Source organism: Drosophila sechellia, chromosome 2R, assembly GCF_004382195.2.
Source record: "Drosophila sechellia strain sech25 chromosome 2R, ASM438219v1, whole genome shotgun sequence".
NCBI lineage: Eukaryota > Metazoa > Arthropoda > Insecta > Diptera > Drosophilidae > Drosophila > Drosophila sechellia.
In genome coordinates, this window is record NC_045950.1 from 8,635,160 (window position 1) to 8,650,139 (window position 14,980).

Here is a 14,980-nt window from a genome sequence, read left to right on the forward strand (position 1 = left end):
TGGCGCTGTCTTTGGCCGCCTTTGGACGCGTGTGCCAGGTCGCCGTGTCTGTCGTTGGACTGCCCGTAATCTTGGCCCGGCTGGTGCTCCTCCGATTATCTCGCCATCTCGCACAGAGCGCAGCATCCGCGTTAAACACCACGAGCGCCGCAGGCTTAATTCTGTTTTCCGTCTTAGTTTCTGTGTTATTCCAGTTTCTTTTCGATTCGGTCGCTGTTTTCGGGAAGTATTCGATGTCATCTAAAATTAAACGTGTTCCCATGTTCCTAATATGTGTCATTTCGCGATCGTGCGTGTGTGTTAACTAATGCAAACAAATAAATGATAATGATAAAAAGGCGATAAACGTTTAAAGCTCCGCACAAGAAAAGAGGTGCAAAAAAACAATAAGAAAACCCCATGTGAGTGCGAAGGAGGGGCGCTAATTCGTGAATTCGCCAGTTAGCTCGGGATGGGGCGTGAGATCGGGAGGCCCTGACCCCCAGAACGATCCCAAACATCCAGATCCAGCCGCAAAAGATCCATTCCTCGGCCGGTGCATAACAAATTGGGCAAATATCGGGCTGCCCGGGGCTACAAAAACATTCAGCAAAGCGCCACGGGTGGCGCACTGGGTCCAAATCCGTAACCAAATCAAAATCCAAGTGGCGATGATCACTTAGCAGCTTGCTCCCATTAGCAAACAATGGAGAAGTCCGCAAATAGACTTTAAATTGAAGAATAAACATCTGATTAGACTCAATGGCCGTCGGATTATCCGCTGCCAGCATCACAAAAAGCGAAAAACAAATTTCCATGGTGAAGGCGGAGGGTTGTGGCGCAGAGGGAATCTTCTATACACTTCTTTATGAAACACGACAAAAAAAAACAACAGCTTACGTACCAAATATTATGGGCTAATATTTATATATTTTTAGCATGAGTCCTTTAGAAGTCCTTTTTTGCATTTGAGATAGCCTATTTATAAGGAGTTAGGTATATTTTCTTCTTTCAACTATCTAACTGCTATAAAATTCGCTTGAGCAGTAAATAAATAAAAAGAACTATAGATAAATTGTGGAAAACTTTGGAATCACGTGTGAATGCGAGGTGTGAGCTCAATGGTTTGGAAGACAAATTGCCCTATAAATAGTTTCTGGAAGTTCTTAAAAGTATTGTTTTCTCTACGTTCGTATTGAATTGTTTGCCAGTTTCGCCTCCCCACGATTTTATATCATATATGCAAATGTGTTTGCTCCATTTGCATGTTTACGACTCGGATTATCCGGATAAAGTGGGCCTCGAGGTGCTTGGGGACATCGTGTCCTCAATGAGCCCCCCTCCACCCGCTTCCCGCAGCCTGCTTCCTGCATCCTGCACTGCGATTTTTAATTAATTCCTATCCGGCGGGATGGGCATCCTCCAGCTATTTCTGAACTGCATTTGAAAATTCTGCCATAATGCATATTTCGATGTGCACCACGCCCACACATACATACATGCACACAAACACTCACGCAGACACGATTTCGTTGTCGTTGAGCAAATATAAACACTTGTAATATTCACCCTTTATATTCATTCGCCAGATCCACTCGCACCCCCCGATTCATTAGACCCCCTTTGGCACGGGTCCCCAAAACGTAAACAGGGGATGCGAAATCGCGACTGGCTTCGGGACTCAGCAGGGCGCAAATTGTTTGCGACTGACTCTCCAATATGAATTGTTAAGTAAATACGAAAATTTAATTATACTCGATTGTAAGAAGCAGGCGGCAATGTAAGTGATCGAAAACTTTTGGGGGTTGGGGCTAAAATTAGCAAATGGCTTTCGAGTGTAAGTACGCCAATTTCGAGTGGCCTTTGTTCGATCTACTAACTCTAAATGCATTTTGTGTGTCAGGAAGTGAGTGACTTTGTTCGTTTGCCCTTTCCGGTAAACCCCCCCCCCCCCCCCCCCCTGATCTTCGACCTTGAAAACCTCTTACACAGAGACAAAATATAAGTTAAGAATAGAGGTTTACGGTTTTATGATAGTTGAATTAACATGTAGTTTTATTTCTTCATAATTAAAGCAACTAATAAGCCATCAGACTTATGTATAATTGTTTTTTATGCAGACCTATACCTATTAATATCAATATAAATATAGAAAATACAAAGTAACAAATGATTCTGAAATGCAAAGAAACTATTTGAGCTGACGACCCCAAAAGGCTGCTAATTGAGTATGCAAATTGATGGTTAATCAGATATTTGCTTTACATTTCGCCACTTTAACTCACTATTTGCACAGAGTTTTCGCCCATGCCGCGGTTAGCTAATTGAATATATTAATGGCTATTGATTGCTCTCCTAGCAGCTGCTCCTGGCTTGGAATCCATGATGCTGGTGGTCCTTATCTAGCTACCCCTTCTGCATACAGTGCCCCTGGAGCGCTGCTGCCATAAAACAGATAAAACAAACTTTGCATGAACTCATGAAATTTTAAAATTACATGATGTTTATGTATCTGAGCGTGTGTCCATGACGGGCTGGCATTATTATGCATGTTTTTGGGTATCTCCATGGCTCCTGCTCCTGTTCCTGCTCCTTGAACTCCCACTCCGACTCCAACTCACCTGCCCTGCAACAGGCAATAAAATGCCCGCAGCTTCGTTGCCAAAGTTGTGTGAAAATTGCAAATGAAAAGGGAAATATTTTTGTTTCATTTCGACTTTATTCAACTTTCCGTTTTGGCAGGGCATTAAAACATATTTACGATTCCGCACTGATGCCACCCCGGCAAATCCAATGCCTCCTGCGAGTTCAAAAGCATCTTCAGAATTTGTTATGCCGTTGTAAGCCAATAAAATTAGTAAGCATGTGAAATGAAGTCGTCTGGCAACGCGGCGTATGCTTGATATCGGTCCCAGTTGCTCATACGCCATGTGCTCCGGTGCTCCGGTGCTCCGGTGCTCCGTCTTCCCCCAATCCCTGTGTGTTTGGTTTCGTTTCAATTTTCTTTTAATTTGTAAACTTTCGCCGTGTCCGTGTGGGTGTAGGTGTGGATGCGGGTGGGTGTCTGTGTGTTTTGCTTGGCCTTAGACTACCTTGTCTCACGGGTTGATGGTCAAGAGGATAAGGATGACGATGCCCGGCATCCATCCATCCATCCATCCATCTATTTATTTGCCTTCGGACGGCCAAAACCATAAATATCGATATGATGCCGCCTGACTGCGTCTGCCATTCCATTAATTTAATTCGCCTCGATTCAATGCGATTCGATTGGATTTGATTCTTCCGCCAGCTGACGTTGTCGTCGACTTCTGACTTCCATACACGCTTCGCTGGGCGGGCTCGTTCATTCATAAAGCTGTTGCCTTCCTGCTGCCCATAGTTTTTATTACCGCTCGTGTTTTTCAGCACATTTCATTTACGTGGTTTTTATCACGCTCCGCCATTGTCATATGGCGTTGGCTTAATGTATTTTAATTGATTCGAAGATAGTATAACTTTGCACTTCGGCGAAATTCATTGATAAGGCAGGCTGGAAATGACCATCCAATTCGATAATGACAAGATAACTCAACATTGAACATTGAACTTAAACATTTATGTTTGAAAACTATGCTTGGTATAGAGCCAAAAAGTATCTAATATCAATATTCAGTTGGAAGATTCTGAAATTGATATATCTGGCATTGATATTTCAAATTTATGTGCATAAGATTGTCAAGGAAGCTTTTGTTTTGTAATGTTCACCTGTGCCAGAAATATTCCAGAAATTTTAAATACATATGTAATATGCTAATTTGGTTTCATAAACATAATGATTGTTTTTCCTGGCATTTATTGTGTAAAATATGAAATATGCGCATGGTATTTGGACCATCTTGCAGTACAAGAGCAATTTCTGATTTATGGATGACAATTAATCACTTTATGAATAAGCCATTTGAGTTGGCTGATTTTTCCACGTGTACAGTGTCGGGAAGTTCCTTATATTCCACTATCCCTGCAGTTCCATTGCCATAGTTTCGCTATTAATCGGCCCATTTTGATGGCCAAGCGCGCATGTTACGGATTGCATGTCCGTCTTCGTTGGCCTTTCCATTGCCCACATGCCGATTGCCAATTAATTTTCATTTGTTTTGACACTCCATAAATCATCGGAGGAGCAGCAGTTGTGGAACAGGAATGCTGGAGAGCAGTGTGCAGTGGCCAGTGAATATTAGGCATACGCCCTGTTGCACCAGCCGCAAGCACTGGATGCCCACGATTCATTTGAAACTTGGCGCTATTATTATTTACATTGGTCAATCAGTGCAAATGTTTATTTGACTACTGGGCAGCTAATTGTGGCGCATTTGGGGCCAGATTAGTTGCCCCACCATTGGCTCCAAATGACACGGATGCTGATGATTACGATGATCATCCTCATCATCAGCAGCATCATGGCGATAACCACAAGCACGCGCTCGTCCAAATAATGCGCTTGTTTGCCAAGCCCATAAATAAATCGCTGCTTCTTTTTTGGATGGAGAGCTTAAGATTGTGGCATGACGACTTCTATGCCAGATGTTTGGCCATTTCGGGATTGAAGCCAAATATTTGCCTACTGAAAAGGCAGCCTGGGATGAGCGGTTTTGAGCAGGTGGAGGAGGCGGAGAACGGTGGTCGTTTCCAGGATCTGCTTTCAATTTAATTGAATCCCTACACAGAAAGCAAAGTTTCTATGAATGCTGTCATTCAACGGACATTTAAAGTGTAAGAAGAAAGTCTATTCTCGTGAAATAGTTCATTTTCATTGATTTCTCAAACAAAGGCATGATATCGTTTGGAAATCAGAAAATCTATAACACAATTTATATATTTATATTTCCATATATAAATTATGTATATGAATTTACATTTTATTCCTAAAAAAAATGATTTTTATGAACATATTTTGCTTCTGAATTTAAGCAGTGGTTTAAATGTCATATTTTGCCCATATTTAAGGTCTTAAAGAGCAAGTTTTTTCTCACGTAAAGAAAGGTACGCCTACTTTACATTTTCGGACGGATTCCGCGGATTCCACCAACGCGCTGCAGGTGCAGCTGGTATTTCCTACCAGATCCGCCCTGTCCGAGATCAAAGTGGTTGGAGGCTATTTATAGGACGTAATTAGCCGGTCGGACATGGCCAAGATGGCCCATTCAACTGCACGGAGAACACTGACATTCGCAGATATGGTGCCGACATGTGTGCATGGGTCTCCGGCCATGGGTCTCCACCGTGTTATCATATCTCCCAACTTGACACTGACAAAGCTTCTGGCCAAATCATTAGCCTCCGGCAGTTAAAGTGGCTAAAGCTCTGTGCGTGAGTCGTGCCCAGATGAGATGCGATGGAATGGGACGAGATGTGATGAGTCGGCGACCCGGGGAACAGCTCGCTGCCATGGTATTTGTTCATTAATAAATAACTTGACACTCTTTGTTTTAATCACAGCGGCGCGGGGAATGGGAGCACGGGATCTCTACCCTCGTCGGAGGGTGTAGGTTGCCAGGTGGAAACGCACATGCACCTGGCTTACACATCTGTCACAGTCGCCCCCACCATCTACAATTAACGGATAAAGTTACTGCCGTCGGACTAGTTTAATTACTTTGTTGCTTAATTGTTGCATGTAATTATTGTGCGTGGCGGGTGTTTTTATTTCTTCAGCAAAGTGATAAACCCTTATTTCTTTTGAAAACTATTAACTGTCAAAGTTTCGAATGCAAAACTTGGCCTGCGACTAGAAACTTGATTTAATTGCCCGCATTACCGCCCGAACTATCAGCTCCATCGAGTCCAATTAAATCTCCGACCAAGTATCTCACGAATGCCATCCAATCTCATTCCCACCCGTGCGAATCGGAATGTTTATCACTGGCATGCAATCTCCATTGCGACAGCTTACAGCAAACATTATCGAGCGGGAAAGAGTTATGGCTGCTAATGGGGATCTAATGGCTGGACGAGCTAATAATTGATCGGGGCGTGGGACCAAATACAATGACAGACGGTCTGGAACGATTTTCGATCGATTCAATTCGGCGGCTTTGGTCGTGGAAAAGTATTTCACTGGGTTCCTGCCCTTTGGTTGCCCATGACAAACCCACTACGATGTCCATAAAGATTGTGCCGCAGTTATCTGGATTTAATCTGAGCCCACTCCCATAAAAGAGAGCCACATGGGCACGTGATATTCGCATGTATTATTTATACAGATTTTTTTTTTAATATTTGTATACACACTAACATAAAATGCGAAAACCATTCATCGTGGAAACTAAGAGTGTTTTTCCAAAAATGCTCTACTAGTTGCCAGGTTTCCTATATGTGGATGTATTTATTTTCCCCAATCAACACAATATGGACCCTTGAGTTTTGGCCTTCTGGATAATTTGTTGAGTCACGGCCACCAAAAATATTTAACCAGCAAGCTAATAAATGCTTTTTATAATATATAGCATATCTCTATACCTGTATGAGCGAATGGAGGCTGTTCTGGCTTCTGGGTTGTGGACTTGAAATCAGATTTCGCTGCTTTTTCGGTGGCCAAGACTCTTTATTTGAACTGATAACGAATACTTCTTTCTTGGCTTATTTGCGCAGATTCGTTTAATTGCGCATCGCACGGCGGAGAGGGAGAAAGTGCCCGTGAAGTGCCAAAGTTCAGGAGCGGAGACGCCTCGCTGACAGGTTCCTGCCGTCTTCCATATTGCACCAAGTGCTCTGAGAACTCAACAGCCCGCACCGGCTCCCACACATGGCAGACGACGATTTGAGGGCACTGATCGATAGCCTGGATGACGCCTCACAGGAGGACCTGGCCAAGGTCATCGCCAACTTCTCCGTGGACATGCTGCAGCGGGCCAGCGCCCTAATTGGCGACCAGCAGGGCAACAGTGGGGGGCAGCTCCAGAACCGCACGCTACAGTGTCAGCAGCAGCAGCAGCGGGAGGAGGAGCAGGCTTCCCTGGAGGCCCTAGCATCTGGTGCCAAGCGGGTGAGTCTCGACGACCGGGCATGGGTTGGGCGTTGCCCGGTTCTTATCCCTCTCCGATGGATGGGGCATTAATTCCCAAGCACTCCACCTATTTGGTCATTCGGTCAATGAAATATTTAGAGCTCATTAGTAATTGACAAGTTTGTCAATCCAACAACTCAGTTATTTAATGGCACACTAAACCACGTAATGTACTTGATTGCACATTGATAATCGCCTGTTTTCACATTTAGATATCTAACAATTATATAAAGTTAATAGAATCGCAAATATATGAGTACTACGATCATGGTTATAGTAAGATTCTAATCTGAAGATTGCTCCATTGTGTCAATGTTTATATCAATCCATCGTTTTCAATTGAATCATTAACGTTTTTGATGGCGATTCAAATAAAAAGCGAGCCGGCCAATAAATATTACCTAATTAGCCATTGTTTGCCAAATGAATTCATTTCTTTGGTCGATTGAGGAATTTCCCAATTAATCGCACACGCTAATTGATCCGTATTCTGTTCCGAAATAAATGGCTTCAATCCATCCGCCCGTCAATCTCTTCCACTTTAAGTACGATACGATGAAAAACCAGGCAAGTGAACTGTCGTTCGCTTTCGGTCTAAATTATTTTTGAAATTACTTTCGCATTTTATTTCCGGAAAATGCAGCAGATATTTATTTATGTATTTCTCTCGCCTGTAAACAAAACTAGACCCAAGGAAATCCACTTGAGGTTGCATTTAGCCATTTTTGTTTATACCGAATGCGCGATCAAGGGCGTTATTCCTCGAAAATGTCATAAAATGTATTCATACTATGACTGCGTCCAAATGAGGAGGCTAATGAGTGAAAATCAGAAGAGCAAAGAAACAAATATTGACGGAGTTCCCAGTTCCAGTGTTTGGCTTATTCGTTGTCAACTCACTTGTCGCGTGGCTAAGTCCGATCGCATTAGCTGTCGCAAAAAGCTTCCCGGGCTTATCAGTAATGGAAGACCACCATAAAAGAATTGACAATTTGGGGAATTCTTCGACGAGTCTCCGGCGCTCTCGGCGTCACCTGATAAGGTCAATAAAAAATATCAATGGAGCTCTGTTTCTAACACCGCCACCATAGCGCGTCGCGATTAATTTGGCGCTACGAACTGGACTGGGTAAACAATCGCCGGGTCGTATACTTAACGTTAATATATATATACATACATATATGTATATATACCTGGTGTATCCGTATGCACGAAATTGTTTAGCACGCCATTGCAAATATATAAATAAAGCGGTAGCTGCTGATTCTTTCTTTATTTTTTTGTGTGTGTGTAAAGTTTGGAAACTCAATTGATTAAAAAGAAAATCATGCGTCAGAGCTATAAATGCCCAGGATTCACAATGAAGGCATCATTATAATTACCGAGTCAGCAACGGGGCATAAATCTTATGTACTCTGATTTAATGGGTTTTGTGCTAGGTCAGTTGCGTTTACAGAAGGGAAACACTAATTATACTACAGTAAATGCTCAAAGAAGTTTACCTAGCCAGTCTGAAATCGATTATTATTTTCACAGATTTTACAATGTCCCAGCTCGTTCGATTCGGTCCTGTGCTGGCCACGCACAAATGCCGGCAGTCTGGCTGTGCTACCCTGTTTCGAGGAATTCAAGGGCGTGCACTACGACACCACAGGTGGGTATTCCAAACTGAGCTAGATCTTATACAAAAGCAATATATTCGCAGACAATGCCACCCGCTTTTGCTTTCCAAACGGAACGTGGGATCACTATTCGGACTATGATCGATGTCATCAGAATTCGGGCTCCATACCGGTGGTGCCCGACTTCTCACCCAACGTCGAACTGCCGGCCATCATATATGCCTGCGGTTATTTCCTGAGCTTCGCCACCTTGGTGGTGGCCCTCATCATATTCCTCAGCTTTAAGTGAGTTGCAATGCCACACATGAGTTGCATCATTTTCATGTTTAAAACTCTGCAGAGATCTTCGTTGCCTGCGAAACACCATTCATGCCAATCTGTTCCTCACATACATCACATCCGCACTCCTGTGGATACTCACCCTGTTCCTGCAAGTGGTAAGATAAGCCGGAAAGTATACAGCCCTCTCCACTAATTAATTATTCACTTAGATAACCACAGAGTCTAGTCAGGCTGGCTGCATAACGCTGGTAATCATGTTTCAGTACTTTTACCTAACCAACTTTTTCTGGATGTTTGTGGAGGGTGAGTTCAAAGGCGGTATTAATTGAATTCCCTCGGTTTTATCATTTGCTTTTTATAGGCCTCTATCTATACACGCTGGTGGTGCAAACATTCTCCAGTGATAACATTAGCTTTATTATCTACGCGCTCATCGGCTGGGGCTGTCCAGCTGTATGCATTTTGGTGTGGTCCATTGCCAAGGCATTTGCCCCGCATCTCGAGAACGAGCACTTCAATGGGGTAGGATAGAATCGCCACCTACCTAGATATGCTTGCTAACCTTTTCTGATTTTTCCCAAGCTGGAAATTGATTGTGCATGGATGCGTGAATCTCGCATTGACTGGATATTCAAGGTACCTGCATCACTGGCTTTGCTGGTTAATCTAGTATTCCTCATACGCATCATGTGGGTGAGTCCCCCGGTTAACTTCTGGCTTAAGTGAGTTAGCTTCATGCTATTATATCATATCGTACAGGTACTCATCACTAAGTTACGTTCCGCTCATACCCTGGAAACGCGGCAGTATTACAAGGCCTCGAAGGCGCTGCTGGTGCTGATACCTCTGTTTGGCATCACCTATCTGTTGGTGCTAACCGGCCCGGAGCAGGGTATCAGTCGTAATCTCTTCGAGGCCATAAGAGCCTTCCTCATAAGCACGCAGGTATATACATAGATTAAGTGGCAGTCTTACCATAAACCTTGAACTTCGAAAATCCATTCTTAGGGCTTCTTTGTGGCTCTGTTCTACTGTTTCCTAAACTCAGAGGTGCGACAGACGCTGAGGCATCGATTCACCCGGTGGCGGGAGAGCAGGAACATCCATCGGAACAGTTCCATCAAGAATCGCAGGTGGGCTAACCAATCATTGAGGGGCGACTGCACTCATTTGGCATTCTAGCACATTATTGTTGATGGATTGTATTTATATAACCCTGGCTGTCGACATATTGGCTTTTCACTATTTGCACTACCTAGTTGATGTGGCTATGGCTGATATTGTAGTTGTTCGCTGTTGTCGTCGTTGTTGTTGTTGTCATTTAACCAATTAATTTCCATTTCAGGCATCGCGCCTCAAAAGACTACTCGCTGAGATCGCGAACCGAAAGTCTACGGTGCGTATACGCAATGCTCACGTATATGCTTTCTTCCTCTTTGACATCCACCCACCCAATTAATCCCATAGTTAAATTGCTCCCGTTCTCTTAATATACTAACACACTTGTACCAACTAAAGTTATCTACTTAAAACCGTGCATTTCCCTACATGAGTTCTTAATTTTAAGTTTATTCTGCATGGTTGGTTGGCTTTAGATATCCTATTTGTACTTATTTATTTTTTTATGTTTCTGATTGGGGTTCTCCTTTTTTTCTGCTTATCGTTTCTTGTAGACTGACATCAACAAGTCCTATACCCACTGGACACTATGAATGAACACCATACACAAATATACGTATACGACATACATGTAGAGCACATCCGTTCGTCCCTAAGTATTGCATGATAGTTTACATTATAAGAGATCAGATTAAAGTATTATATTTTTTATAAACCAACGTGCCATTTTTATATTGTTTTAGTTGTTTCCCACGACTAATTATATTTGATTTTCAGCACGGAGGAATGTGTTATCTGCCTGCGTCCTTCGCCACACACGCGATTGGGATCTCTGCAACGCTACCACAGCATCGATATCACAGATTTTGTCTAGATCTTATTCTTTCTGAAAATAGAGCATTTATTCAGTCCAACTCGTACCGCTGGAGACGCTCGTAAAACTGCCCGAATACATAGCCCTCGGTGTCGTAGGTCCTATAAAGTCGATACCAGTCCTCGTTCACGTGCCGATTTGTGTAGACGGGGAGGCAATAACTGGGAAAGTAGTTAATCGATGTGTATCTTATCAAGTCAAACTCGCAGGGAGCATGCAACAGCTTCAGATCGCCTTTGGCATCCGGACCGGGTTCATCGGAGCGAGGTATTCTCCGGATAACGTCAAGGCTGTCACCAGGCAGCATTTGTTCCAGCAGCTTTTTCGACGTGGGCCGCTCATGACTTACTCGCATCCTCATCTGAAAAATGTTAGCCGATAAGTGAAAGGAACTCGAGAAGTGTGCATCACAACTTACCATCAAACAGAGGAACAGCATTTGAATTGTCTTGCATCGTCTCATGAAGTATACTTCAGAGTTTCTGTATTACAGTATGGAAAACTATGGCCACCCAAAAAATGTGTCACAAGATTAGGAACCTGCTTAGACTGGACTTTTAGTTTATTTTCAAGAGTTACTTGGAGTTACAGCGAAAATTGTTAAACTCATGTTGTTTCAGAATTCAGGATTTTGTTTAGTTGATATTTTCTTTGAAAGTCTTAAGTACGAAAACAAGTTGCATAAGGATCCTATCAATCATTCCAAATGTTGAAATATTAAACCAAACAAACTGTGAATACCCCAACAATTGTTCCCCCATTTAAGTATACATTCTAAATTAGCTACTAATTTACTAGTCGAGTGTCAGTTATGTGCCAATGCGTGCAAAAATTTCTCATAACGATTAGATATTTAGTTTATTTCTAAGTTTTACTCTTTTAGCATTTTTTGTTTTTCTTTCTGATTCTTAAGGTCACATTGTTATATCACTGAAAATGTAATTAAACGTATTTTAACTTAAGGCAACCGGAAATAAAACAAAAACAAATGGAATATCAAATTAAAAGCAGAGGAAAAGATCATTTGATGTCACCCTAAACTAAATAATTCATATTCTGCGAATAAAGCTTTTGAAAATATCAAAATATTTGTCATTTCTTAATCGTGATTTATCTTTTAAAGCTACTTGTTAATATATAAATGTATCGTTAGCCTATGTCTGTGTCTGTGTGAATTGATGCGTATGAAATCTACAACTATATTTATGAACTCTAGTGTTCAACGTCACCTGCATGTCAACCTCAACTTGATTCCCTACTAGGTCACTTCCAATCGTTCTCTAATTCAACTGCAATGCCTGTGTGCGCTATATTCCGAGATGGATTGTACTAGTAATGGGTGTGGTTTTATGTTTGTTCTATGAAAACGAAATTCGATTCGTGGTTTATGCCAGAAACCATTTCAAACAGTCGCCTGCTTCTTTGCAAAACGAAGCCTAGGTATTCGTATAAAATAACAATTAGACTATCAACTAACTAACGCACATTTTGGGAGGGATCGCGGGATTGGGTTTGTAGGAGATTACTTTTACTTCTTAGAGGTAATATCAAATGCATTCGCCGGGATTCTGGGCACAGTATTTTGGAAACAGCGCTTCAGCCCGGATGCCCAGTTCGACGAGTCGATTTCGAAACAGTGAGATTCTGCGGAAAACATCTGGTGGCACTATGTCCATATCGTGATCATCGCTAGGATCGGTCCACAAGCGCTCCGCCAGAGCGGCTGTACGGGGCCACAGCCGGTTGTCCAACTGATTTTCGTCCACCTGCTCGGTCCACATGCAAACTTCGCCACCCAGCACCTAATAAATAATTTTGAATTATTCAAAAACTTGTGCGCTAAGATATCTATGTTAAGGCGATGCTTACCTGCTTCTTTCGCTTCTTATCCAATCGCATGCGCTCCCACGGCCTGTGTTTGTAGACGTTTTGCCATGTGCGGTACGGAGCACAGGCAGCATCCCCAGTGGCCCGCCAGCTACCGAAGCCGCAGTCCAGATACCAGGCGTCCACGTGCGAGAAGATTACGTTATAGCCGTTGTCCAGCAAATCGTAGTTCTCCTGCCAGGTGCTGCCGCCCCATACCTGAACGGTGAATTGACTGTTTGGAAGACACTTGGTGTTGGTCAGGGCGCTCGACCAGACTGCCACGTGCTTGGGCGCTACTCCATTGTTGGCCAGTTTTAGTCTACGGAACAAGACATGAGATTAGTTGAGATCACCTTATTCTTAAAGTAGATAACTGCTACTCACCTGACCATAGCCTGGAGCATGAAATCGCACCACAATCCGCGGAGATCTGTATCATTGAAGTATTGCGCCCAGCAATCAAGATTCACCTCGTCACCGCCCAGGTGGAAGAAGTCTGTGGGGCCCGTGTGTTGCAACAACTCCTCGTAGAGGCGCTGCAGAATGAGGTAGGTATAGTTATTCTTCGGATTCAGCTGGCCGCACGGCGGTTCGCCACAGTAGAAGCTCCATGGCTGCTGGTTGATGCACATGGCCAGCTCGCCCATTCCGCGCTTGGGTCCCCAATCCCAGCCATTGCCCGCATGGGCAGGCGCATCGATCTCGGGTATGACCTGAACGCCATAGATCTTGGCGAACTCGGCCACCTCGCGAATATCTTGCTCGGAGTATGTCTCGCTCTCCGAGTAAGCTCCGTGCTCGGCCAACTCTGGATAGTAGCGCGAAATGTAGGGGAAACTCTGGGCATCTGTGAGGTGCCAGTGGAAGCGGTTCATCTTGGCCAGGCCCATGCCCACAATCGTACGCTTGATTGACTCCACAGAGAAGAAGTGGCGAGAGGTGTCCAGCATGAGGCCTCGATACCGGAACTTGGGCGCATCCTTAACCTTGCTATTGGCATACGTATGCAGCAGATGATCTTCGTCGTCAAACCATATCAGTTGCTGCAGCGTAGACAGTCCGTGACGGGCTCCGAAGTAAGAGTTTGCGGTGATCTCCACCTGCAGGCGGTGTCCTTCGGCTGCTCAAAAGTGGGGAAAATTAAGCTATATTTATTTCTTTTAGTGTTATTTTAGAATACTCACTTTGTGTGCTAAGCTGGTAGGTTTCGTCATTGTCCAGGCTAAAGTTAAGATCTCCGGACTTGAGCACGCTGATCTTGACCTGTACACTAGTTAGATCGCCAGCCTTCTTTACACCAAAGGTAGCTCCAAAGAGCGTGGCAGCTGGTTCCAAATCCGCGTGGTGGCGTGATTTCGATGAGGACTCGCTTACGGTCGGCTCAGATGAACTACCCACGTAGTCCAGCCGCTGGATTTGCCTGAGATCCTTAAGGAACCAGTCAAAAGCCAGTTGGAGCTGCTTGCGTACGTCGCGATGCGCCGTGTCCACGTGCAGCTGCACATCCTCGACGGAGAAGCTGTGCGTCTGGGAGCTGAGCAGGAATTTCTGGGTGGGGTGCGGCCAAATGTTAACGTCACCACACGTCATCGAACAGCTGATGAACGAGACCCTCTTGGCGGATTTACCATGGTGGCCCACCCGCATGCATCGGTCATTCTCGCACTTGTACGTCCAGGACTTCTCGACGGGTCTGCAAGAACGAAGAGTGATTAGTGGGAGTTGGATGATTCCTCAACCTGATTGGCATGTGGCACTCACATAGGAAAGCCACTGGCATCGTGATGGCTGTGGGGGCGTTCCAGCGCCTCATTGTAAGCCTGGGCCTTGGTGACTCCTTGGTTCCAGTACAGCACCGTCAGGATGAATATGGCGCCGGTGAGCAGCACCAACAGAGCTCGGCGCAGCGATACAGCCAAGGACATCTTATAGAGATAGCGTAGGCTGGAATATAGATGGATACATATCATAAGAATACGAATTTCATAGGAAATATTAATTAAATTTCAAATATTGAAAACCTGATTTCCCCCAGATGGAACTCAACTCCCTTGTTTAACATCTAACCCACTTTTTGCCATTGTGTCCAACCCACCAGTTGAAATCATCTGCCTTTTGGCCGCCTGCCCGCTGGCAGCTGGTTTAAGGAACTGAGACAGTTAAGCAATAATGCACAATAGTAGGTCGTGT

General features: G+C 44.0%; 3 protein-coding genes across 8 annotated transcripts in view; 1 reads left to right on the forward strand and 2 right to left on the reverse strand.

Annotated features, from left to right (window-relative positions):
- On the forward strand, positions 1 to 12,001 carry LOC6608855 (diuretic hormone receptor). 4 transcript variants are annotated; one of them, XM_002033533.2, is made up of 12 exons: positions 1 to 401; positions 6,610 to 7,003; positions 8,561 to 8,678; positions 8,730 to 8,931; positions 8,987 to 9,083; positions 9,138 to 9,231; positions 9,290 to 9,450; positions 9,511 to 9,621; positions 9,688 to 9,873; positions 9,937 to 10,061; positions 10,274 to 10,324; positions 10,825 to 12,001. In XM_002033533.2, the coding sequence occupies exons 2-12, from the start codon at positions 6,764 to 6,766 to the stop codon at positions 10,919 to 10,921; spliced, it is 1,482 nt and encodes a 493-aa protein (XP_002033569.1). In that variant the 5' UTR covers positions 1 to 401; positions 6,610 to 6,763; the 3' UTR covers positions 10,922 to 12,001. The 4 variants fall into 4 exon arrangements, with proteins under 4 accessions (XP_002033569.1, XP_032570787.1, XP_032570786.1 ...); XM_032714896.1 differs by lacking the exon at positions 10,825 to 12,001 and adding an exon at positions 10,602 to 10,766 and having other exon boundaries at positions 2 to 401; XM_032714895.1 differs by lacking the exon at positions 10,274 to 10,324 and having other exon boundaries at positions 2 to 401.
- On the reverse strand, positions 10,934 to 11,430 carry LOC6608856. The gene is made up of 2 exons (XM_002033534.2): positions 11,340 to 11,430; positions 10,934 to 11,282 (listed from the first exon to the last, which is right to left on the reverse strand). The coding sequence occupies exons 1-2, from the start codon at positions 11,382 to 11,384 to the stop codon at positions 10,953 to 10,955; spliced, it is 375 nt and encodes a 124-aa protein (XP_002033570.2). The 5' UTR covers positions 11,385 to 11,430; the 3' UTR covers positions 10,934 to 10,952.
- LOC6608857 (probable beta-hexosaminidase fdl) overlaps positions 11,466 to 14,980 on the reverse strand; it is a 17,662-nt gene continuing 14,147 nt past the window's right edge. For 2 of the 3 annotated variants that reach the window (XM_032714890.1, XM_032714891.1), the window contains exons 2-6: positions 14,552 to 14,734; positions 13,975 to 14,483; positions 13,175 to 13,910; positions 12,791 to 13,109; positions 12,469 to 12,723 (exon numbers count right to left, since the gene is read on the reverse strand). In XM_032714890.1, coding sequence (XP_032570781.1) covers positions 12,469 to 12,723; positions 12,791 to 13,109; positions 13,175 to 13,910; positions 13,975 to 14,483; positions 14,552 to 14,715 — 1,983 coding nt within the window. In that variant the 5' untranslated portion in view covers positions 14,716 to 14,734. Of the gene's footprint in view, positions 12,724 to 12,790; positions 13,110 to 13,174; positions 13,911 to 13,974; positions 14,484 to 14,551; positions 14,735 to 14,980 lie in introns of all 3 variants that reach the window. The other variant, XM_032714889.1, reaches the window with a different exon arrangement.

Coding starts and splice junctions, on each gene's coding strand:
- LOC6608856 (XM_002033534.2), bottom strand. CDS start 11,384: ATGAGACGATGCAAGACAATTCAAATGCTGTTCCTCTGTTTGATG. Junction 11,283..11,339: donor TGCTGTTCCTCTGTTTGATG/GTAAGTTGTGAT, acceptor AACATTTTTCAG/ATGAGGATGCGAGTAAGTCA.
- LOC6608855 (XM_002033533.2), top strand. CDS start 6,764: ATGGCAGACGACGATTTGAGGGCACTGATCGATAGCCTGGATGACGCC. Junction 7,004..8,560: donor TAGCATCTGGTGCCAAGCGG/GTGAGTCTCGAC, acceptor TTATTTTCACAG/ATTTTACAATGTCCCAGCTC. Junction 9,874..9,936: donor CCTTCCTCATAAGCACGCAG/GTATATACATAG, acceptor ATCCATTCTTAG/GGCTTCTTTGTGGCTCTGTT.